Source organism: Actinia tenebrosa, unplaced genomic scaffold, assembly GCF_029948245.1.
Source record: "Actinia tenebrosa isolate PJP-AT-01 unplaced genomic scaffold, QUT_ActTen_1.0 PGA_scaffold2__45_contigs__length_23673736, whole genome shotgun sequence".
In the NCBI taxonomy this organism is placed as follows: domain Eukaryota; kingdom Metazoa; phylum Cnidaria; class Anthozoa; order Actiniaria; family Actiniidae; genus Actinia; species Actinia tenebrosa.
In genome coordinates, this window is record NW_028292579.1 from 22,063,030 (window position 1) to 22,088,856 (window position 25,827).

At 40.1% G+C, this 25,827-nt stretch overlaps 2 protein-coding genes and 1 long non-coding RNA gene across 3 annotated transcripts in view; 2 read left to right on the forward strand and 1 right to left on the reverse strand.

Annotated features, from left to right (window-relative positions):
* On the reverse strand, positions 1 to 24,083 carry LOC116298121 (uncharacterized). Its single transcript, XR_004197304.1, has 3 exons — positions 23,970 to 24,083; positions 13,194 to 13,269; positions 1 to 81 (listed from the first exon to the last, which is right to left on the reverse strand). It is a non-coding gene; the product is annotated as an uncharacterized LOC116298121 (long non-coding RNA).
* LOC116298120 (uncharacterized) lies at positions 1,266 to 12,167 on the forward strand. The gene is made up of 6 exons (XM_089034486.1): positions 1,266 to 1,498; positions 2,303 to 2,343; positions 2,423 to 2,456; positions 11,209 to 11,255; positions 11,361 to 11,492; positions 11,565 to 12,167. The coding sequence occupies exons 1-6, from the start codon at positions 1,302 to 1,304 to the stop codon at positions 12,041 to 12,043; spliced, it is 930 nt and encodes a 309-aa protein (XP_088890612.1). The 5' UTR covers positions 1,266 to 1,301; the 3' UTR covers positions 12,044 to 12,167.
* LOC116298118 (short-chain collagen C4) overlaps positions 20,384 to 25,827 on the forward strand; it is a 14,532-nt gene continuing 9,088 nt past the window's right edge. The window contains exons 1-2 of the mRNA XM_031706486.2: positions 20,384 to 20,645; positions 21,342 to 21,382. Coding sequence (XP_031562346.2) covers positions 20,464 to 20,645; positions 21,342 to 21,382 — 223 coding nt within the window. The 5' untranslated portion in view covers positions 20,384 to 20,463. The remainder of the gene's footprint in view (positions 20,646 to 21,341; positions 21,383 to 25,827) is intronic.

A 25,827-nucleotide genomic window follows, 5' to 3' on the forward strand; every position in this document is an offset into this window, starting at 1 on the left:
GCGGTATTATCAACATCGTATGCCATATATATAGTGTTTGTGCTAGGGTGAAAACTTCCTCTGGTCCAAGGTACCAATATCCTATAGATTTGATAAAAAGGAATTGGCGACATAAAACTTCGGCATCCTTTATTTCAGTCATAATAAAAGCGACACACTTTATTACACATTGTCAACAGTGTAGATTTTGGAAAACCCTATGCTTATTGATTTATTAACTTGCCCACTTGACCTCACAACTGGTTGAAGCATTCTCAACAGGACAAAAAAATATAAATATAATGAAAACACGTAGAAATCCTAACAAAGTGAAAAAGCAAATACATCTCAAAGTCTACCCGAGACACCAACATCCCATGCATGACCGTTGCACACAGAGTCAACATTTCCCCATCCATCTCTGAGCCTATGCATTGCATGTTGTTTAGCCATACTTTACCCGTTCCTCGTCCATACCACCAAAATCCTACAGTTTTAGTAAAACCTAGTTGACGGCATGCGACCTTTGCATCAGGCATATCAAAGTAATAGGAACCATAAGAACACACTGTTCCCCATTGGCCATTTACCATAATACAAATAAACAATACCAACATTATGTTTGTGACAGCAGCTTTTTTCGTTAACTGTAGTTAAAGCATGTCTTACACCCGTCTTGCGACGTATATGCACCAGTTTTGTTAAAAAACCGTTCCTAATATTTAGATGGTTTGAGCACCAAGTGTAATCACAGTATATTCTCACTTTAACATACTAACTACGGCCCTTTCAATATATACAGTGTAAAATAATGCGCCGCATGCCACCGGCATCATATTGGTAAGTAGGGCAGTCAGAGTGCACGTTTCCCCATCCACTATGAGTACAGCTTCCAAGTGACGACTCTGAACCTGAACATACCTATTGTCCATTAATTATTGAAATGAAAGTTTCCTAATGCTGTATAAGATCTCTGATCAATACTGATTCATTTCAACTCCACCAAACATATATATGAAGATAAACTATTACGACTTGAAACACTTTATTAATGAATAGGAACAAAATAAAATTCCCTGTTAACCACATTGCTATAGTAATATTTCATTCTCTGATCCAACAGAGTGGATTGCTTTTAGACAACGGGTTTGATTAAGGTAAACTTCAAGGACAAAAGCAAACATGCCATGTGGGACATAATTGACGAACAAATATTAACTTTACAAGAAATTTCGTGCTGTGACTTGTTTAGATATATTTAAGTTTCACTTTCATCTACTATTTTAGCTCATTGTGAGATACGCTCTCCGTCTACATCGAAAATGCTTTCCGGCGTAGCGCAGTGTAAAGCTGTACTGCTTGCAGTATCTATAACAGCAAGTCTTTTTATGCTTTGTGCGGCAAAAGGTACATCTGATGGGCAAAAACAAAGTGATGGAAGAATAGCTTTCGATCCAACAAATGCAACACCAACAACCATGGCTGACATGATGAAATTGTTGATGGAGCATGAAAGAAGGTAAAGAAAAAAAGAATAAACAACGAAATAGAAAAACACTATAAGTATAACGAATGAAGAAGGCTCCAAAATAAAACTGAGATTTAAAATAATCAAGATGCTGTAGGGTAAAATACAAAATCGCCCTAAATGCGCTTAGAAAATGCTTTTGATATAATTGTTTCGCAATTTCCGAAATTAAAACCCTAAAATAGCATTGTTCTAACTTCTTTTAAAATTGTTAGGCTTGTTGTCTATGAATATTCTTTCTTAATTTAAGAGAGAATTCTTTTCGTATTCGTGCAGTGAGCGGCAAAAACTATTTTCTTGAAGAAAGGCTGTTGTACAAGGCTAAAATCTTGTTATTCAGAACGTTTAACTTGTTTGCAAGTTGAGATGACCGATGAAAGTGGAATTAAAGTGTTAAGCCAAAGCAAACATTTTATTCGAAAATGAGGTTTAGTACGAAAGCCAAGAAGGGACTTCAGACTTCAGAGATAATAATTTTAGAGATAATGATTTCACAGGTAATAATTTCAGAAATAAAATTTCAGAGATAACGAATTCAGAGATAATAATTTCAGAGATAATAATTTCAGAGATAATGATTTAGATAACGATTTAGGTTTTGAGTGTTAACACAAAACCAAAATTGGATCAAAACTCATACGAAAGTCTAGTTTTTGGCGCTTTTTGCCATTATTGCTCATCACTGAAAAAAAATTCCTCTTAACATGTTTACTTTATGGGTTTTCAACTACTTGAGCTGAGACTAAGCGAATTAGTTAAAGTCAAGTGTGGTTTCATTTAATTTTATTTTTACAGAATCTATCAAATTGAATCAAACCGAGCATTCCTACTAAGAGGTCAGTAAACGCTGCAACAATAATTAAAAGTTTATTTTATCATCTTATATCTGAAGTAAACATTTATTGTCTTTTCCAGGAAGAGATGGTCGTGATGGTGTACCAGGAAAACCAGATAAATTATGAGTTTTCAAAATAAAACGCATTTTTTCGTTTTTTTTTTTTTTTTTTTTCTTTGTTTATTTTTGATATTCTCGGAATAACGTTTATTCTTTTTTTTTTTTATATCAATGGGCACTGGCTTTTGATATTCATATTCAAGTCATAGTGGTATACAGTTCCTATTCATCATAGTGAAAACCTTGCAAAACTTTGTCATCATCTCACCACATATTACCACAACAACTACAACTTATTCATGCACAAAACGACGCCAACATCCCATTGATGATTGCTGCACCCAGAGTAAACGTTTCCCCATCCATTGTGAGTGCAGCTTCCAAGTGAGGACTCTGAGCCTGTACATTGCAAGCTATACAGCCATATTTTACCCGTTCCTCGTCCCCAATACCAATATCCTACAGTTTTGGTAAAACCAAGTTGCCTACACGCAACCTTGGCATCATTCATTTCCCAGTACCAATTGTTATAATCACATACTGTCCCCCATTAAAAAAAATTCCAGTAAAATCGAAAACAATAACCGTTATTACAGTCCAGCCTGCAATGAGATATTCGTTTGTTTTTAGAATCTTACAAGTGGGTCGATCATACATATCGGGACGATAGAATGCATGGTGTCTCATTTGCATCTCATTTGCAGGCATCCATAATATCTGCTATTGATATTATGACATAATTTTTTACACATTAATTGATACAAGCACCAGCATCCCACGTGTGTCTGTTGCAGCTAGAGTCAACATTCCCCCATCCATTGTGGGAACAGCTTCCAAGTGAGGCCTCTGAGCCTGAACATCCTATGTCGTACAGCCATATCTTACCCGTCCCTCGTCCACGCCACGAATGTCCTATAGTTTTGGTAAAACCAAGTTGCCGGCATGCCACTTTTGCATCATTCATGCGCCAGTAACCACCATATTCACACACTGTTCCCCAGTGTAACCAAACACATCAACACAGAAGTCCAGAATATATGAACAAGTAATGCATTCATGTTATCAAGCCATAATCATCACACTGGCCATTCCTTTTCCATCATAAAGCCATCATATTCATATCAGTTCCTATTGTGAATAATGTAAGTTCCCTATGCACAATTTATTGAGTCTTGCCTCGTCTGTATATCAAATCGTTTATGTCATTCATATCTCTCTATACGAAAAGTGTTTATGTTTTTAAATGTTATATCTAATTGTCAATAATCTTTTATAACACTCAACACAAATTACTATGAAGGCAAAATGGTCCATATGATGTGATGTATGAATTTATAGAATCAAAATTAAACTACAACACCAGCAATATAATAGTTTAGGTTCTGCTACCTTATATTCTGCTAACCTATAACTTAATATCATGATAAGTACACGACACCAACATCATATGTATGACCATTGCAGTAAGAGTGAACGCTTCCCCATCCATTGTGAGTGCAGCTTCCGAGGGAGGCCTCTGAGCCTGAACATCCCATGTTGTGCAGCCATATCTTACCCGTTCCTCGTCCCCAAAGCGAAGGTCCTACAGTTTTAGCAGCATTAAGGGGGACTCGCGGTCACCATTCGGAATCGCCCGGGAATTACCCGTGTTTACGCACTAGCGTCCCCCGCGGGAATTACCCGTGTCCCGTTATTTGTTGCTGCTATGTTAAAAATATTTGTCTTATATATGCATGAATGTAAAAACTTCACCAATGACTTCTGTATAATTTGTCTAAGACCCAAAGTTAACATACCCAAGCCCAAGGGTTTCTGGATGTTGTGGTAAGAAAATGCAAATAGAAGACGACACGTCAGCACAGTGTTACGAATGTGGTAAGAATATTCGTAATGCCGTACCAAATGCTACCAGAGAGCAGTATTACGCCAATGGAGGTCGTAAGAAAACGCCATATAAGAGAATAAAATACTTCAGGGACTGGATGAGTCATATCCAAGGTTTACATCCGGTATATTTAAGCGACGAAGTAAAGAAGAAAATCATAGACCATTTAGAAGAGCCAACCCCACAAAGCCTACGGAAAGCGTTGAAAAAATTAAAGCTAGGGAAATATTACAAAGCTATTCCCTATCTTTTGTCTGAAATTACCGGTAAGTCTATTCCCGAGGTTTCTGATATGACAAAAGCCGAGTGCATGTTTTGTCGGCTGGATAAGGATATTCCTTATTATCCTGACGTAATTTACGAAATATTTTACAAAATAGACCCCAACCACCCCCTGTTAGGATGGATTCCGAGAAAATAAAAATGCAAAACTGGCGTTTATTTTGCCAGAAACCCCACTGGGGAATGCATCGCGCAGAACACCAAGCTATCCCCAGTGGGGTTTTTTGCATTTTGGGCTTACGGGGCTTATTTCATCCCGCGCCAGAGGCCCTCTAGTACATACACATATATCTTTCTTACGACCCACCAGAGGGTGAACTCCGGACAGCGTCCCGAGACACCCCCTGACTTTTCCAACCGGGTTGAATCGCACTTTCTACCCCTCCCCCCACGGTTGCTGTGAGTGGGGGAGGCTTTTTTTTCACTCACAGCAACCGGTCCAAATGCGTCTACAGCGAGGCTTGAACTCGGGACTTTAGGCCTCCCCAGCTCCAAAGTCCCACGATCACAAGCGAACGCCAGACACATCTGGACGCTTATGTATGTGAAAATTATTATATTTAATCTGCATATTTTCTAGACTGACGTTCGATATGTAAATAGAATCCCGTCACGCTCTTTTCAAAGCAGATGTTTACTTAGAAGAGTGTATGGATTGTCACTGCCTCGACAACCATGTTTCGACTACCTTTTTTTGTGTTCCAAAAGATGTGCAACCGCGTCTAGAAGAGTGTATGGATCGTCACTGCCTTTTTTTTGTGTCCCAAAAGATGTAGATTCGTGTTCCAAAAGATGTGCAGCCGTGTCCCAAAAGAGTGTATGCGGGTTCCAAAAGATGTAGATCCGTGTCCCAAAAGAGTGTATGCGTTTCCCGAAAGATGGGAGAGGAACGATTCGTTCCCCTATCGACGCCGCGGTAGCTGCAACAAAGTCGCCACGTGGCCCGGTATGCGAACTTCCCGTATTGTCTTTTGCGCGCGGTAGAGGCCTTCCAAGATTTCCAAAAGTATTTGTATTGTCCGTTGCTTTCCCAGCACGTATGCAGCTATACCAGTGGCTATGTACAAATACATGCTATATCTGTGGACAAACAGGTATCTACCATATGGTACCCTATGGATCCATAGGCGTCTAGACACAAAAAACATGTGTCCACAGATATATATGGCCACACCCAAGATACTATCCGAAGAGGAAATTGCAGATCTTTTGGAAGACCGAAAGAATGGTATGGGGCTGCAGAAGGTAGCCCGCAAATACGGGATAGGAATACCCAAAATACGTAGAATAGAAAAGGAAAATGGTGTAGAGGTTGCAATGCCCGAAAAGCCGCCTACGACCGATCTACAGAAACATTTCCTAGAGGTGCAGGATTCTTTTGCTATTGTCCTCGACGACCTACAGAAAACGAAAGAAGAATTGCTAGGCGATCTAGGGAAACTTCGCCAAGAGTTGCAAGCCGCTATGGATGCGGTGGGCTGCGACAAATACAACAGCGAGGTGGAAGAAATAGAGAAGGAAGTGGACGAAGTATCCACAAAGATAGACTGGCAGATAGCTGGAAATGTGCTGTTCGCCGTTTTGGGTATTGGAGCGCTTGTTTGGGCCGCCAGACAAGAACCCAAAGTCGTGTACAAATATATTCCAGAGCCGCCAAAGCCTAGGGAGCCACCAAAAAAAACAAGCTCTCGAATTCCGGAGATGGAGTAGTGCAAAGAGTTCCAAAATACATTCCTATCTTTGCAAAGTGTCCAAAAAAAGGTTTTCATATTTCTTGTTGCTTGTTAGCAATCCCACAACAAAACAACACGAAATACGAAGACCTACTTTGGAAGGCCGCTGTGGTCCAAAAAGATCTATGCAATGTCCTAGGTGGACACGTGCACCAATCTATCCTTCCTTTTGTTGGCGGTGGTCTTTTCCCTGCCTATTTTGCAGTACAAAGGCGGCGAAATATGCGCCCAGTCTATTTTTTGCGCCTCCAAGAAGTGTCCCCAGATGGGTGTGGTTGCATGTTCCACCGTGCAGCCCTCCAATGCGCACTCGGAGCATCGGCTGGACAGGAACAGAATGGTCCTTTCTTTGCCCCTGTATGTGGTTTTTGCATAGCGCCAACATTGGTATTCGCCCGGCTGCATGCGTAGCGCCTGCACGCATTCTTTGTTTGGCGGCGCTGGAACTTCCAGTAGTCTGGATGGATTTTTGGGTATTGCATAGTCTATCTTTGCCGCCAATTCGTGGTAGGTGTCCAAGCCGGGGCCTTCCGGTACGAATATCGTAGCTGCGTTGTTCTGCCACTCCAACAGTACTTCTTCCCCAGGTATGGCGGTGTGCACGTAGCCGCTGCTTTCGAACTTTCCTGCCGCGAATGCATCCAACATTGCAGCTGTAGCCCAAGCCACCGACGCTTCCTTGCCGCTGCGTAGGACTACGCGGTGCCCTTTGCAGGGCCAATCGGGGTCTTTGTTCCTTGGTTCTGCGTATCCTAGTATTTTGTAGTCGCCCGGGGGAATTTCTTGCATGCGGTGTACCTTCGTATGTGTTTCGTACAGCAGCTCGCACAGCTTGCGGCTGCGCCGGCGAGTCCTATCCAACAGCTTTTTGTGCTTTTCCAACTCTTCTTCTATCTTTTGCCTGTCTGCTTCTTTTTGCCGCAGGATGTTCTGCTTTTGTTCCGACAGTTCTGCGTGGTATCTTTTCGTGGCTTCTACCCACTCGTCGCCTTCCAAATCGTCCCGTATGTCTTCCAAGCGCTGCTGTCGTCTTCTTTTGGATAGGAAGGAGATCCTGCGGTCCGTAGGCACTTCTAAAATGCCGAATGGGCTCTTTTCTACTCCCAAGCGCTGTGCCTTCTTCGTACGCCATATCCACTCCGCGTGTTCCGTAGTTGGGAGAAAGTCTGCGATGGTAGGAGCATTTGCATGCACTCGAGTGGGAAACTTGGATTCTGCCAGCACCGTCAGGGAGTCCTTCGTGTAGCATCGCAGCGGGGCTATTTCCACTGGATCCAATTCTTGCACGTCTATGCGAAATATGGGGCATCTGCGCAGGCCAAACTCTGCTATGGTCCAAAGTACGCACTGCTCCCACTTTTCGTTGCCCCGCACGCGCACACCGGCTATTCTTCCTGTTCCCACATGGCAGTACCAAGCTAGGAAGATTTCTTTTGTCTCTTCGCAGCAAATACACAAACATCTGTCCAAATGTTCGGCAAGTGCCAACCACATGTTTTTGGGTGGCTGCACCACAAATATGTCTTCTAGCGGTGCTATGGTTTCCGCAATGGCATTGGTGTGTTCTTTGAAGAAATCTCTGCTGTAGATGGATATTTCCACGCGCGTACATCCTCTCTTCTGCACGTCTGGATGCAGGAATGTTCTACGCAGGTGGTCGTTCGGACAATCCACGTACTCTGCCAACTTTGCGCCTACTGGATTCTGCACTTCTCCGGCTTCGAAGTTGGATACTATCTTGTTGTATATCTTCGTCCGTTTGCCCTTTTCCAGCCAGGTGCAAACGTGTTCTCCCATCGAGTGCGTGTTGTCCAGTATGGTACCTTCGCGCCAACCAGCTTCTCCTTGTTCTTTGTAGCCCATTTGCCGCAGGCGGCGCACCAATGCAGCTCTATCCAAAGTACCAGAGAAATCCTGCGTGTAGTCGACGGAATAGATGCCATATCCGTGTGCTTGTAGCAAGGTGGAGAACTTGGCAATGCCTTTCTCTACGGCTTCTATGGGCAACTCGGAGGTGTCTACTTTGGCTACGAATGTGGCTGCATGTTCGCCGTGCAGAGCATTCCACTTGTTGGACAAATGGGCTACGCGGTCTACTATGTTTCCTTTTCTACACGTGTGCGCCATGTTGGTCGGTAGGAACATTCCAAAGGCTTGCGTGGCCGCAATGGATATCTTCGAGACTATTGCCTTTGCATTTCTGCAAACCCGCCCATACAAGTCTTGTTCTGCAACGAAGCCATACACGAATACGTCGTCTACGAATGGCGGCAATCCTCCTAGCGGCTGCAAACTGGTAGTACCTTCGTTTCCACGCAAGTAGTCGCATTTGGATATGTCCGGTAGTAGGTTTCCGTCGTGGGCATTGTCCAGCAGCAAATGTGCTAGCAGCCTACTCTTTGCTCGTATTCCCATCTCTTGCAATGTTGTCGAAATAGTCTTTTGGGAGTCCATCTCTATATATAGAGGGAGAAGCAAATACGACGAATGTGGTCCTGGTTGGACAACTGTCGCACTCTTTTTGGGTGCAAGTTGGAAGGGCGGTGAATCGCCTCCCTTCTATAGACATCTTTTGGGGTAGCAATACACATCTTTTGGAACACGCATACACTCTTTTGGAACACGCATACACTCTTTTGGAACACAAAAAAAGGTAGTCGAAACATGGTTGTCGAGGCAGTGACAATCCATACACTCTTCTAATCTTTTCCAATACGTGCGGTTTCACGTATAAGGAATCCGTGGCTACGCGGGGGATATCTTCTTTGTCAAATCTTAACAGCATCGCTAATAGGTTAATGTGCGCATATGCGAGCATGCTGGCACGCAGATGGTAATACTGCGGTCGATGGTCCTGGTAATAACACAGCGCATTCCATTCGTGTAGTTTATCGTCGACAAGGTAGTCCCATTTCTCTACAGACACCATCGTTCCTTTGTCATGCGCGCGCTTGATGAGGACGCTTAGCTCGCCTTCGTCCGTTATCAGGCGCCGCTGCATATGTTTTTCACCTTCTTTTGCGCCCTGCGTGAATTTACCTATGACCACGCGCGCTGTGGGGTTATGCTCCGGTAACCACTGCGTAAAGGCGCTGTGACAAAGTATGGCTTCATGCGCTGTGTATTTTAAAAGTTTACGCTCTTCAAAGAACTTCAATAGGGGCACCGGTATCGATTCTTTCTCCTGCAGGTGCTTCCCATACCACGCATAGATTATGGGGTGCAGACCCGCTGCTAATTTCCAGGTGGTCAACCGTACAAACCCCGTTGCTGGGGCGTCGTAGTGACCATCCAACGCAACACGAAAGAATTGCGAGTCTGGATGCCCGTATCTATCATAATATTCCTTACAATCCCCCAGGCCTTTGAAGCTTGCGGGGTAACAGTGTTTCATATCCAGCGACACGTATTCGTCTTCATCGTATTCCATGTTCCACAGACCGCCGTGGCCGTGTTCTACGCAAGCTTTAGCTATGTCTTTGAACTCCTCCGGCGTGGATTTCCAACCGTTTCTTTTCTTTGCGGCTAAGAAGTCCAAACTGCGACTGCTAAGCACTTCGTCGGAGAAGTCTTCTCCTAAAGTCTCGCAGGCGCTTTGAATGCGCAGCTGTTCCACTTCAGGACGATACAAAGTACCATCTTGGGTCATAAATTGACTTCCCTCCGCATCCATTAACCAAATAGAATTCTCGTGCATTAGTTCTGCAAGCGGCGACTCCTTGTAAACGCGCGTCTCCTTCTTCTTTGGGAACCTTAACTCCCTCCACGCATGTGCGTTATGCTGGTAAATTACGATAGGCGCACCCCGGCCCCCATACTTGTGCGTCCCGGAGTAAATGAAGCCGTCGGTGATGTCTTTCACGTGTATGCGCCTTTCTAAAGCAACCTCTAACTTCTTGATGTTTTCAATGGTGGCTCCTGCCCTACGAGTAGCATGCTCCCATTTCCTGATGGCTTCTCTTCTCTTCAACGTAAGCTTACCTCCCCTAGAGGAATCCTCGAAGAACTCTCTAACTAACTTACCCACGCAGTTACCCGGATGCCGCATTGGTTTGAGCTTCTTAACGTCCGGGTTCTTAATTTCATACGCACCGTAAATAACCACGGTGACCGGGTAAGCAACTTCGTAGAACAACATGTCGATGCCCACCAGCGCCCCAGGACGCGTGTCCTTGTTTAAAACGAACAGGTCCTTCCTGCCAGACGCCCGTATTGGATTCCTGCCCTTTTCTATTATCCACTCGCCGTCTAAATACTTTATAAACGTCAACTCCAGGCGGTAATTACCTTCGGGCATTAAGTCAATTATCCTTTCTGCTCTTTCCTCGCTCATCGTCTCAACTGTATCTCCCTCCATAAACGTTGTGAAGGCAAAGTCTGCGTCTAAGCGGTCCAGCACCTGAGTTCGCAGTCGGCGCACAGTCTTGTTACTAATGCTTTTGATGGTGTCCATCTATATCTAAGGAATATTTTATCCTCCGTTTGCGACACAAATATTTTAACCTTCGCAAACATAGCAGCAGTAAGGAAATCTTCGCGCAACATATAACAGAACACGTGTAATTCCCGCGGGGGACGCTAGTGCGTAAACACGGGTAATTCCCGGGCGATTCCGAATGGTGACCGCGAGTCCCCCTTACTGCTGCTGTATTGGTAAAACCAAGCTGACGGCAAGCAACCTTAGCAGTTTTCAGATCATCTAGGCTCCAGCTAGTATCACACACTGTTCTCTATGGTACGAATTTTCCCTAAGCTTGAGAATCGTAGCATTAACCGACGCTTCATCATTACTGTGTAACCTCTATTCTAATAAGGACACCTCCCCTCCTATGAGAAAAGAAAGAACGAACGAACGGAAGCAGCATACTCGAGAGGCCATTGGAAATTTACTAACTTGTACATTTTTAGGTAGAGATGGGCGTGATGGTAAAGATGAGTCACAAGGTCCAAAAGGTATATATACTGTGTTAATTATAAACTTAAAAGAATCGAAACATTTGATGCAAGTGATATTAATATGTAAAAATATTTAGCTAATAAAACTTTTTTCATCGCTAGGTCCACCGGGTTTGAAAGGAGAGACAGGACATCAAGGTGTGAGAGGTCCACCAGGACCCAAGAGTGGTGGAGTACAGTACGTACGATGGGGAAGAACCACCTGCCCTTACAATGCTACTCTTGTTTACAAAGGTAAGATACGATTAATAGCCTGGTTTTCTCCAAACTAATATAACATAGTCATTTTCAACAATTGCATTCCAGGCCGTGTTGGAGGGGAACGATATTCTCACAAAGGCGGTGCTGCCGAATACGTTTGCCTTCCTGAGACTCCCAAATATGGAAGGTACAAAGATGGGCTTCAGTCGCTCGTTGGATACATGTATGGTGCAGAATACGAAGTTTCCTTTGACCTTTTCACCAAAAGCGGCCTTTATAACCATGAAGTACCTTGTGCTGTGTGTTATGTTCAAACACCAAGTGCTAAGTTGATGATCCCTGCAACATACGAGTGTCCCGCGGGATGGAAACGAGAATACCACGGGTATCTGATGACTGAGCATTCCAACCACGTACATCAAACTGAGTTTATTTGCGTAGATCAAGACGCAGAATTTGTTTCTGGGACTAAACCTGATTTAGACGGCACACTGTTGTATCCTGTGGAAGGAAGATGTGGTTCTCTACCATGTCTTCCATATGTTGAAGGACGAGAACTGACATGCGTAGTGTGCACCAAGTAAAAAGAAACACTTAAAAATAATCCTTCCTTATCGATGTGACAGAAAGTCATAATGAAAATATAAGTAAGAAAAATGATTCAAAGTTCCCAATGCCGGCAAACATAATAAACGAAACCACACCAAATTTTGAGACTTAATGCATGGTTCTTTTGCCTTTTTTTTTTTTTTTCTTGGACAAAAAGAGTTGAGAATAAGAAATATAAGATAAAAATATAAAATATAATCTCAATTATCTTACCGCCTCCCCCCTACCACAATGTTGGTTCCAGTGGGTACTACTGCTCCCTCTCGCCAGAAGTAACATTTTAGGGGAGAGGGGGTATTTGTAAGGGGACTCTTAAAAATGTGTTTTATATCAATGATATCCTCACAAAGTTCTAAATTCTCAATTGTTTTGTCCAAGATGGCCAGACAAATAATTCTGGTATATCGGTGATTATGTATCTAGCCAAGACCTTGCTTTCCTTTCTTTCTATACAATTACTATTATAATAATTATGATATGTCTAAGATAAGAAGCCACAAACAGGTCAAAACTAAAGCAGCACTCCTCGCGCAGTGATTTAAACCATAAAACGTTTCAGATCATAATGAAATTAATAGTATTTCACGTTTTTTTACCGAGTTTTTTCATTTTTTATAGAAGACTGCAAGTTTATTATTTTTAATTTTAATTTTAATTTTTAATTTTAATTTTAATTTTAATTTTAATTTTTAATTTTAATTTTAATTTTTAATTTTAATTTTAATTTAATTTTCCTAGCGTTTAAATTGCCATTTAGTTATAATTAGTCAGTTCTGTTATTGGTTTATGTATGATCTAATCAAGCTAATACTCGATCTTTCTTGTGGTATGTTAAATAATACAATGCATGAGCGAATCCACTGCAGTATTTTGGCTGGGGGGGGGGGGGGGGGGGAATCCAATTGCCGCCGATATTAGACAATAACTTCAAATTTTTTTGAAGGCTAACCAAAAAAAGGACTTCTTTGGCTGAGACAATCAAGATGATTTAATAGATCTAATAGATCTTATGAGGGGAATTTTAGTTTTCCTCAGCTTAGGCAATAATGAGATTGGGGTTGACATAGACGTATTGCCGACATCACAGAAAAAAATTACAGCTTTCAAAGACTTAATTTCACTTACCAATTCATGGAAAATGCAGGCAATAAGTTTCACAAGTGTTCAGGCAGATTGCACCAATATTTGTTTTGTTGTTTTGCTGTAGACGATGGAACAGAAAAAAATATGTTAGTACATAAATAGTCTTCTCATCTATGGGCAAACCAAAACGAATTAGTACCGAGAAGGTAATACGAACATAGAATAACAGGGAGAGAACCGAAAACAATAGATTTGGGGGTGGGGTACAAGACAATGTTTTATTAAGTATCAATAGTTGCAATATTTTCAAAATAATCATATTTGAAAAAACGTTGTCATCTGCAAAGACAATAGGCGATAGGTCATTCCGAGACGGAAATGGTTTCGTCGACTACAAACAACATTGAATCAGTCTCAACACCAAGGTCAATCTTCTTAACGTGAATAAGAAGCAGAATCATAAGTCATTCCAGCTAGTCTTGGATCTTGGTATGACCTATCTCCTATCGCTATTTGCCTATCTCCTATTGCCTATAGCTTTTGGCGATGACCACGTTTTTTTGAAATAACTGTATACAAAATAACGTCTTTTGTAGTCCCACTGCATTATTATAACCAAAATACAGGGGGGAAAATATAATAAAAATACAAAAAAATATATACATTAGTTAATATATTTAAATTATTATATTGGTTGATACACAGCATGACACCAGCATCCTTCGTGTGATAATTGCAGTAAGAGCGAACGTTCCCCCATCCATTGTGAGAACAGCTTCCAAGTGAGGCCTCTGAGCCCGAACATCCCATGTCATACAGCCATATCTTACCCGTCCCTCGTCCATACCAGGAAGGTCCAATCGTTTTGGTGAAACCAAGCTGACGACAAGCAACCTTAGCATCATTCATATACCAGCCACCACGTTCACACACAGTTCCCCATTGAACAAATTGTTTCAGAAAGTGATTAAGAACCTAAGTACCTGTTTTATCATCATTTCATGTTTGACTATACGGATAAGCTCAATAGTCCCCTTCACAGTTCCCTGCGCCATCTTATAAGGAAGCCGTGCCTTTGCATCGAAGCGAGACGAACGATGAGCATGCAATGATAGAGAGCTTTTTTAGCACCTTGGACAATTATTCACATGTCTCTATCATTGCAAGCTCACCGTTGGTCTCGCTTCGATGCAAAGGCACGGCTACCTTTCAAGATGGTGCAGGGAACTGTGAAGGGGACTATTGGCAGGGTAGATCAATTTTCACTTTACATTTTGAATTAAGAAAAAACAACTCTCAAAATTAAACGTATTGATGTAATAATCGTATTCGTTGAATCAAACATTAATTTGTATATTTAAATAATTGTTGTATCAGTTCATACACAGCACGACACCAGCATCCCTCGTGTGATAATTGCAGTTAGAAACTACGTTTCCCCACCCCCTGTGAGAACAGCTTCCAAGTGAGGCCTCTGACCATGAACATCCCATGTCATACAGCCATATCTTACGCTTCCCTTGTCCCCAGTACGAAGGTCCTATCGTTTTGGTAAAACCAAGCTGACGACAAGCAACCTTAGCATCATTCATTCTCCAGCCATTCCAGTGACACACTGTTCCCCATTGACCCTTTAACAAATCGCTCATAGATTTTCATTGATCACAGATGACGTTTTAAATGTTCAAACCTCAAGTGGAACGACGAGCGTAACTACGAACAAGAAAAAAGGTTTCAATCGAGCTTCCGCCGTGCGCGAGCCATTCGTTATCAATCAATTTGTCTGTCCTCTTATTGATATAGCTACTAAAGGTTTAAATACAAAAGCTTGATATCAGCGTGTTACAATTTTAATAATCGCTATATTTTATAAAAGACTCAAAATTCTCATTATTCGAACTGTCTTGTTTGTTCAGTTGCCAAAGTAGTCTTCTATGAATATTCTTTCTAATTTAACATGTTTACTTTATGGGGTTTCAAGTACTTGAGTATAGACAAAGCGAATTAGTTAAGTGTGTTTTTTTATACAGAATCCATCAAAGTTTGAATCAAAGCGAGTATTCCTAACGTATTAATTGACAAAACGACACCAACATCCCATTGGTGATTGTTGCAGCCAGAGTTAACATTTCCCCATCCATTGTGAGAACAGCTTCCAAGTGAGGCCTCTGTGCCTGAACATCCCATGCCGTACAGCCATACTTTACCCGTCCCGCGTCCATTGTACGTACGTCCTACAGTTTTGGTAAAACCAAGTTGTCCACATGCAACCTTGGCATCGGGCATATCCCAGCCACCATAACCAGCGTAACACACCGTTCCCCATTGACCATTGCAATCAAAGTCACTAACACATAAAGACATAAGTTCGGATATTATTTAAAAAGCCATACATAAGACCAACCTGTAATCGTCATACGTATTATTCTTGCAGGTATACCAATTGTTAACGATTCCCTATGCACACCATAAAACCATTGTGCGCATTGTCAATTGATGTTCCCCATACAAAATCGGTCTTGCCTGGCCCTTTATTTCGCCCTCATAGTGGTATACAGTTCCTATTCATCATAGTGAAAACCTTGCAAAACTTTGTCATCATCTCACCACATATTACCACAACAACTACAACTTATTCATGCACAAAACGACGCCAACATCCCATTGATGATTGCTGCACCCAGAGTAAACGTTTCCCCATCCACTGTGAGTGCAGCTTCCAAGTGAGGACTCTGAGCCTGTACATTGCATGTTATACAGCCATATTTTACCCGTTCCTCGTCCCCAATACCAATATCCTACAGTTTTGGTAAAACCAAGTTGCCTACACGCAACCTTGGCATCATTCATTTCCCAGTACCAATTGTTATAATCACATACTGTCCCCCATTAAAAAAAATTCCAGTAAAATCGAAAACAATAACCGTTATTACAGTCCAGCCTGCAATGAGATATTCGTTTGTTTTTAGAATCTTACAAGTGGGTCGATCATACATATCGGGACGATAGAATGCATGGTGTCTCATTTGCATCTCATTTGCAGGCATCCATAATATCTGCTATTGATATTATGACATAATTTTTTACACATTAATTGATACAAGCACCAGCATCCCACGTGTGCCTGTTGCAGCTAGAGTCAACATTCCCCCATCCATTGTGGGAACAGCTTCCAAGTGAGGCCTCTGAGCCTGAACATCCTATGTCGTACAGCCATATCTTACCCGTCCCTCGTCCACGCCACGAATGTCCTATAGTTTTGGTAAAACCAAGTTGCCGGCATGCCACTTTTGCATCATTCATGCGCCAGTAACCACCATATTCACACACTGTTCCCCAGTGTAACCAAACACATCAACACAGAAGTCCAGAATATATGAACAAGTAATGCATTCATGTTATCAAGCCATAATCATCACACTGGCCATTCCTTTTCCATCATAAAGCCATCATATTCATATCAGTTCCTATTGTGAATAATGTAAGTTCCCTATGCACAATTTATTGAGTCTTGCCTCGTCTGTATATCAAATCGTTTATGTCATTCATATCTCTCTATACGAAAAGTGTTTATGTTTTTAAATGTTATATCTAATTGTCAATAATCTTTTATAACACTCAACACAAATTACTATGAAGGCAAAATGGTCCATATGATGTGATGTATGAATTTATAGAATCAAAATTAAACTACAACACCAGCAATATAATAGTTTAGGTTCTGCTACCTTATATTCTGCTAACCTATAACTTAATATCATGATAAGTACACGACACCAACATCATATGTATGACCATTGCAGTAAGAGTGAACGCTTCCCCATCCATTGTGAGTGCAGCTTCCGAGGGAGGCCTCTGAGCCTGAACATCCCATGTTGTGAAGCCATATCTTACCCGTTCCTCGTCCCCAAAGCGAAGGTCCTACAGTTTTGGTAAAACCAAGTTGACGGCATGCAACTTTGGCTTCGTTCATACGCCAGTTACCATAACCAGCGTAACACACCGTTCCCCATTGACCATTGCAATCAAAGTCACTAACACATAAAGACATAAGTTCGGATATTATTTAAAAAGCCATACATAAGACCAACCTATAATCATCATACGTATTATTCTTGAAGGTATACCAATTGTTAACGATTCCTATGCACACCATAAAACCATTGTGCGCATTGTTAATTGATGTTCCCCATACAAAATCGGTCTTGCCTGGCCCTTTATTTCGCCCTCGGATATCCATATCCAAATATACAAATATGCAAGTTCTTTATTCATCATTGTCAAACGTTTCTATAACTTTCTAGCCTGCATCTTATTACCACAACAACTATAGCGCATTAATGCACAACCCGGCGACACGAACATCCCATTGGTGTTTGTTGCACCGAGAGAAAACATTTCCCCATCCATTGTGAGTACAGTTTCCAAGTGAGGACTCTGAGCCTGAGAATCAATGCAAATATTGTGCGTGATCCTTTAGATTTTACAACACCAGCAATATAATACCTTAGATACTGCTAACGTACAACTTAATATCATGATAAGCACAAGACACCAACATCATATGTGTGACCATTGCAGTAAGAGTGAACGCTTCCCCATCCATTGTGAGTACAGTTTCCAAGCGAGGCCTCTGTGCCTGAACATCCCATGCGGTACAGCCATATCTTACCCGTGCCTCGTCCATTCCACGAAGGTCCTATCGTTTTGGTAAAGCCAAGTTGACGGCATACAACTTTGGCTTCGTTCATACGCCAGTAACCATTACCATCGTAACACACCGTTCCCCATTGATCATTGCAATCAAAGTCAGTAACACATAAAGACATAAGTTCCAAGTGAGGACTCAGCCTGAACACCACGTTGTACAGCCATACTTTTCCCTTCCCTTGTCCCCACAACCAATATCCCACAGTTTTGGTAAAACCAAGCTGACGACAAGCAACCTTGGAGTCCTTCATTTTCCAGTTGGTATCACAAACTGTTCCCCATTGACACATTTGGGTAAACCCAACAATAATTAAGATTAGAAATGACATTATCTTTAAACTATTGATTGATGCAGATACCAACATCCCACTTGTGACAATAGCAGCTAGATGAAATACTTCCCCACCCCGCGTTGCCGGTGAGTACAGCTTCCAAGTGAGGTCTTTGAGCTTGAACATCGCATGTCCCACAACCATACTTTATCCGTTCCTCCTCCATCATACGAATAGCCAACAGTTTTGGTAAAACCAAGTTGACGGCAAACAACATTAGCAGTTTTCAGATCATCTAAGCTTGCATAAGTATCACACACAGTTCCCCATTGCCAATTTATAGTTTGCAATTGTTTTTCAATGCACATTTTGACCATCATAATCTTTAATTGCGCAACTGTACCTCTGCAATTTTAGTAAACATGAAGTAAAGATGGGTCACCTGGTATGAAATATACGACGTTGGTTTTTAATCCAAAATCATCGGATTTAGAACACTGTATGCAAGGTGAGAGAGTTACAACAGGATCCAAGAGTGGTTGAGTATAGTACGTACGATACGGAATACGGAAGGTACAAAGATGGTCTTCAGTCGTTCGGTTGACACATGCATGGTGTAGAATACAAAATTCCTTTTACGCCATAAAAGTCAGAGCTGTACGTTACGCTCTAACACGAAGTGGCAAGATGTTGATCCCTAAAACGTATGTGTCCCGCGAGATGAATAAGGGAAAACCTCGGGAATACCACAATTTAAAAAATTCAGTGTCTCTAACATGCTTTTTACAGAGTTTTGCCATTTTTATAGGAGACAACATTATTCAAAACTCCCTCATGAAAATATTAAGATATTTGGTGCTAATGAACTGAACGAAAGAAAGTGTGCAAAGGATTTTGGTACACGTAATTAATATTCATTAACAATATAATATAACGTTTATATTAATACTACATAATGCAAATATTCTATCCCATTTGTGTTTTTGTGCACCAAAAATGCCGTCAATTTTGAATGGTTGGCTGGGTAATATATTTTTTTTACCCTCTAAAAAGCCCATCAGTAGCTTTGGAGCGCAACAGAAATTAAATGTCACTATTGTAGCAGCAAAAACAAAAGAGGTAGGCGAATTTTAAAATGCGGCCAAGATCCCCTAATAAAACGAAATTAAATGTAATAAATAATCAAATTCTTAGTTCTATGCTAGTTTGATAAGTATGGTGTTTGTAGTACTTTGGATTGATTTTTGTAACGCATTTTGGATCACTTTGACATCAAATAAACTAGTTTTTGTAGCTTTTCGGTCGGAGATCCTTAACTGGGTTTGAAACTAATGTGGAATGAATCTGTTATGTCTTATTGACTTTAAGATTACCAATTCAGAAAGTCAGTAGCACAAGCTAGCTAACCAGAGTATATATGTATATATTTCTTTGCAAATTATGGAAGTCATTCCAAACAAAATTCCCGAACACGCTTTGTTTAGGCAGTATATGGGACTTGAAAATTGGAGTAAGACTGCGACTACCAAGGTATTTCTAAAATGGATCAATAAAAAACGAAATTGAATGCATTTAATAAATCGTTTGTGATCTTGAGCCTGAATACTTGAGAATCCCTAAAAGCATCGAATTTTACTCAAACAAGAACTTTCCTGTTTTCCTGAGATCCTGATTACCTACAAAATATTTAACTTAGCGTAAATACTTATACTCTCTTATACCCTTCATTTGACTAACTCAAGACGATCTCAAGTCAAAGTAGATGTCAGAGTCAAGGCATATTCAACCAGTTTGGTATTATCTTTTTAAAAATGTGTAAAATGTAGTAAATTCACTAATAATTCGCTATAAAAACGATATTTGCTTGAAATAAAGAACCTTTTTGATGTCGAAAGTGCTTTAGAGCGCTCTTGATATTATTAAGTTATAACTGAAAGCTTGATCTGGAAAAAGGATAATCTTAATGCTGAAACTACTCAATCTTAAGGCATACTAGAGAAAATGTTTGGAGGTAAACGTTTTCAAATTTTCCCTTTCAATCCCTGATGGTGGGCTGAAACGAATGCTTTAATTTAATGACTTCTACACAGAATGAAAGGAGTGCAACTTAGAAACTGCTAAAAGCATTTTGGTTTTGAACACTTTATCGCATGACATAATGTTTACTCAGTCAGTTTACGAGAAATTTCTCGTTTCAATTTCTTGTTTTTCTTTCAGTGATTTTGTGCAAAAGCATTTATATATTGCTGATTTTCACTACTCTCTATGGTCAATTAGTAAAACTACAGTAAAGTTTCTATCGTTACTCTTTGCTTTCATAAACGTTCAACATGTCTTCTGGAGTAATATGGTGCAAAGGTTTTCTCCTTGTAGCAGTAAGTCTTGTTATGTTTTGTCTTGTACAAACTCTTGATGTGCCAGAACAGGGTGTCAAGAAAAGAGTATCAGATTCAAACAGAGTCCCAACAACGTTGGCAGACATGTACAAACTGTTGGTAGAACTGGATCAAAGGTACGCAAGAAAATATAGTCAAATAAAAGAACAGAATAGATGACTGAAAAACAGTGGATCACAATGTTATTTAGCGAGAATATACTTTATCACTGGAGTTGATACTTGGACTGGGATTTTTTTGCTGAAAAAGGAAAAGTAGGAGAGAGAAAAGGAAGGAAGAAGTCTTAGAAGACAGAGAAAAATTAAAGGAATGGAAGCAGAAAGGATAGAAAGTTATGATGAAGGGAAGGACAGAATGAATGAAGGAATGAACGAAAAAAGGAAAGAAGGAAGGCGGTAGGAAAAGAATGAAGCAAAGGAAATAAGAAGAAAAAAAGCAAAGAATAAAAAAAAATAAAAACTGATAAAAGAGTGATGGATAGAATAAACGAAGAAAGAAAACCATTCTTATGCTTAGAGTGGATCCAATATTCAAATGATCCTGAATATTTTTTTCTTTGAGAAAAATAAATAAATAAATAAATAAACGTTGTCATGATATTGCTTCTTGATGAAATATATATTTACAAGGATAGAAACGATGCTTTTAAAAGTTTTTAAATAAAACGTTTTATTTAAAAACTTTTAAAAGCATTATTTCTATCCTTGTAAATATATATAAATAAATAAGCGAAGAAAAGGGCAAGATATTAGTATAAGTAATATATATTGGGTTTTTTCGCGCATTAATCATATTATCTTGTTTTCTAACAGATTCAAAAGCTTTGAATCAAAGCAATTGGCAGTACTGCGAGGTGAGTAAAGGATAAAGGACTTTTGACTGGTGCCATTTTAAAATCGATGATAGTGCACTCAATCTTTGTGAAAGTTGAAAGCCACTTCAAGGACAACGAATTTCTTGTCTCTAAAAACACTTGCTCGTTAACACTCATTTTAATTTACTTTAATTTACAAGAGAGTACCATGGATACCTGATGACTGCCTATCACGGACATGCACATTCTTCTGATTTTGTTTGTATTGATGACGACGCAGAGGGTGTACCAGGAACCCATGCCGATCTCAATGGTGCCCTGTTGTATCCCGTGGAAGGAAGGTGTGGCTCTCTACCTTGTCAACCATATGTTGAGGGTCGTGAACTGACATGCGCAGTGTGTACCAAATAGAAACCGAAACGAGCCAAGTCCAAGTAGTCTAACTAAATGATTGACTGTAAATTCTAGGTTTAGAATTAGAATCAATAGGTAATAAATAATCGCTGAGCATTGAATTGCCTTGTCTTTTTAGAATCACAATACGAATATAAATTTTTTTTGTCCCATTTAAACTGGAACACACTGCTCGTTTGAAAAAAATGAGTGCTCAAGTGTATACCCCGTCTTCTTATGCTTCTTGTCTCAAAATTCACCCTGTCATTTGCAGACACTGGCATCCTGTTTAGTTAGTATGATGTAGAAACTAAATTTTAGAAAATATTTTTATATATAAATTTACCTTGACCTATACAAAAGTTTTCGAGTTGAAAAAAAACTTAAGGTATTTTTAAGGTAAGAGACGTAAATTTTCAAAAAGAGAGCTGAAACTTTCCACTGAATACTGCCTAGCATCGTCTGGCAAGTAGGAAAAGGAGATATTTGGATTTCTTTGCCTAAAATTATTCATCGAAGGCAAAACTCCTGCATTCTAATCCGTCATATTGAAATTATTTTTAGAAAAGCCTTCGGAAAATTCATGCGTGAAGTATTTTAAACCTTAGATGTTCTGAGCATCGAATAGAAACACCTTTTACCATAAGGATATAGAAATATAGATAAGTTATAGTGCTTGGGAACGAGGTTATTCCGGGCGAAAGCCCTTGGAATTAAATTCGGAAAAATTAATTTCCGACCTCGCTGGTCATAAATTACTTGAGATGCTCACGCATGCGCGGCTATTTGGACCAATCAGCATCGGGCAGAAAACGGCTGTTGCCAGAGCCTCTTCGGGGGAGGAACGAGACCGAGTAGCTATGGGTACTAGACTGGTTCGTAGTATATTTGGGTTCCACTAGACGATGACTGCGTTCACTCGGACTTAAGTCCTGAGATACAATTTGAGACAAGTACTGTGGAAGATAGCGTTTTCCCCCACGAAACATTTAAGAAAAGTAGATGAGACACGCAAGCAATATGAGCTTAACAATCCTTTAACAATCAGTTAATTCGCCTTCATCGGAGAATATTCTGAGAATTGAGCCTACTTTTGAAATAGACCATTTCACAGTTCCCGCGGCTCAACCTCAGCCTCGTCAGCGTGTAATATATTCTTTAGAAATTGCCTACAACCTGTGAAATTTTTAAAGTGCTACTACGACGAAAATCGCTCAAACTTGGATTCAGCTGAAACTTCCTAAGAATACTCTTTAAAGGTCCAATAATCACTGTATGAAGTGTTTTCTCGATATTCAGGACGAAAGTATGATATTTTTACGATTATTTTTTGGAGTCTATGACGTCATACACTCAACATCGAACATCGCTCCATACATTTCTTTGTTTATGATTAAAATATCAGTAGTAAAGGGAGAAAGAAATACCCAAACACCCCAAAATATAAATTATAGTCACAAGTAATGTGAAATAAGCACATTAGCCACCCTTTTGGCTTCATAGGAATAAAATAAATTAAGGATTTATATACAAAGAAATGTATGGAGCGATGTTCGATGTTGAGTGTATGACGTCACAGACTCCAAAAAGTAATCGTAAAAATATCATACTTTCGTCCTGAATATCGAGAAAACACTTCATACAGTGATTATTGGACCTTTAAAGGGTATTCTTAGGAAGTTTCAGCTGAATCCAAGTTTGAGCGATTTTCGTCGTAGTAGCACTTTAAGTGTTTCAATTGTTCGTTGATGTGTAAATTCCTTTCATTACTGCGGACTGTAGTCAATTTCTAAAGAATAATTACACGCTGACGAGGCTGAGGTTGAGTAACGAGATCCGTGAAATGGCCTATTCCGCGGCACATTGTGCTTGCGCATTACAAAACAAAGCACGGCATGGGTGGCGTTTTTCCTTTCTCTCTCATTAATAGAGCAGCTTTCGTATGACTGTGAAAAGCTCACGGCACGAACACGGTCGTGACACGGCAAGGGATACGCCACACCAAACACTTTACGCGAGAATTTACTTTCCATCCAATCCAATACCCAGAACACGATACAAACACGGCGCGGACATGGTTACATCACAGTCACGGCAAAGCCACACCAAGCATTACGCGAGAAAAATCAGCCAATTAAAATTCTAGAAAACATCAAGGTTACTGCACGGCACGCTTAACGCACTGGGCTTTTCACAGTCATGCAAAAACTGCTCTTATTTTAGACGTACCTACCAAAACTGAGCTCATGCTCTTTTTCATTTCCTTTCATCTCTTTCTTTCATTTGCTTTCTTTCCAAGGGACTTTTGATTCAGTTTCTGTTTAGATTGGCTCACTGATCCACCAAATAAACCACACGGTTGCTCGCGATTTTGACATGATTTTTATCGGGCAGCTACATAAATGAAAAGATGTTAACACCGAATATTTGTCAGTTATAAATAATCAAAAAACCATCCCACCCCTTCCCCTCGGATTTCTTATCTCTTTTGTTTGTTTTCCTTGTGATGTAACCCAAAATCAGACATGGTGTCGAAGCTGAAAAATAAATACATTCTGAAGCAAATATCATATCTGTGCCAAAAGAAAATTAAAGTTCTGTGCTCGATTTCTTTGGATAACCAAATTTTTCTTCTTACGTTTTTTATATTCAAAGGGTTGGAAAAGGGTTGAAACCAAAACTACATTATTGAAACCGTCTTCTCTTCGATTTTAAATTTTTCAAAAACAATTACCGTTTCACATGCAGATCATGTTGCACCACGTTTATTCAGACGCCATTGAACTATTGCGCAACTTATCTATCAGAGACCCAGGTAAAATGTCGTAGACAGGTAAACCAGTGTACCCTACTCCCCAGGGTCTTGTTGTCCAAAGAATTTATTTGATTTTTAATGGTACTTTTTAGTCATAAAATTTGAGAAATTTGGTATTGTTTTATTTTGGGATAACAGAAAAGCCAGTCGTGAATTAATGAAGATCTCCATGACTTATACTTGCAGATTTGGCACGCGAAAAGACGCTGTGACTTCCGTTAACTAATACTGAAATTACCGCCGGAAACGGTCGGTAAAGCTAAAAACAATTTTTAAACGGTGTTTAAATTTCATTCTCATTCACTTTTTGCATGGGTTTACTTTCTACTGATTTTTGCGACTTTTTTTCAGCTATATACGTGCTATTATATTCTCTTTACTGCTCATGAGATAGAGTAAGCAAAGTAAAGACAGTAGTTGTCTTGCATGATTGGAGTTCGCTTTTGGATTACAAACTGCAGAATAAAAGAATTTGGAGGCTGAAGGAGATCGATTCCTAAACTTGGCATTTTGTTAGATTCGGTTATCTGGTTTGCCTTCCCCCCCCCTTCCAATAACTTAATTCATAAGTGATCTAGCTCGCTGTGCCTGCCTTACATCGGGTAAGAGATCAGTATTCTATAACCTTAACGGCTTTCTTTGCAGCCATACAGGCGAAAGCCTAAACAATTTTGATATTTTTCACATTTCTCTTTGGTCTGATACAAATCTTATTTATCAAACATTATGTCAACAAAGATAAAATCGCTTGTATGAATCAAGAGCTTTCGAGCTTTCTTAATTAATCATAATTGTCAAAGATTTCTCAATGTTTTCTTATACAAGAAATTTCTTGTTTTATGACGTCGCCGAATATCGCATTACTAGACAGATTAAACATCCTGTTTATACTTTAAGCAAACGGTAAACATGACCACATTTTTAGTTTCCCTGCATTTCGCTTTATCTTTCACCAAACATCTTCTCACCAATATATATATATATATATATATATAATTTTATACTGGAGATTTTTGCGATTCTTTTCACAAAATTTAAAGATTTTTTTCGCTCATTAAGCGATGTAAACGAGATGCTTAACTTTCTAATGAGTTAATAGCACAAGGCACGTCTCACCTATACCTTTGCCTGGGGGAAGAATAATCAAGCCATGATGTTATGTTTAGCTCATTCATGACATTTGAAATAATATTCACTATATTTGGACGGCCGGGATAATCTTAACCTAAAGGGAGTACGCGTTAATAGGAAATGTTCATAAATGTGCCCAAAAGAA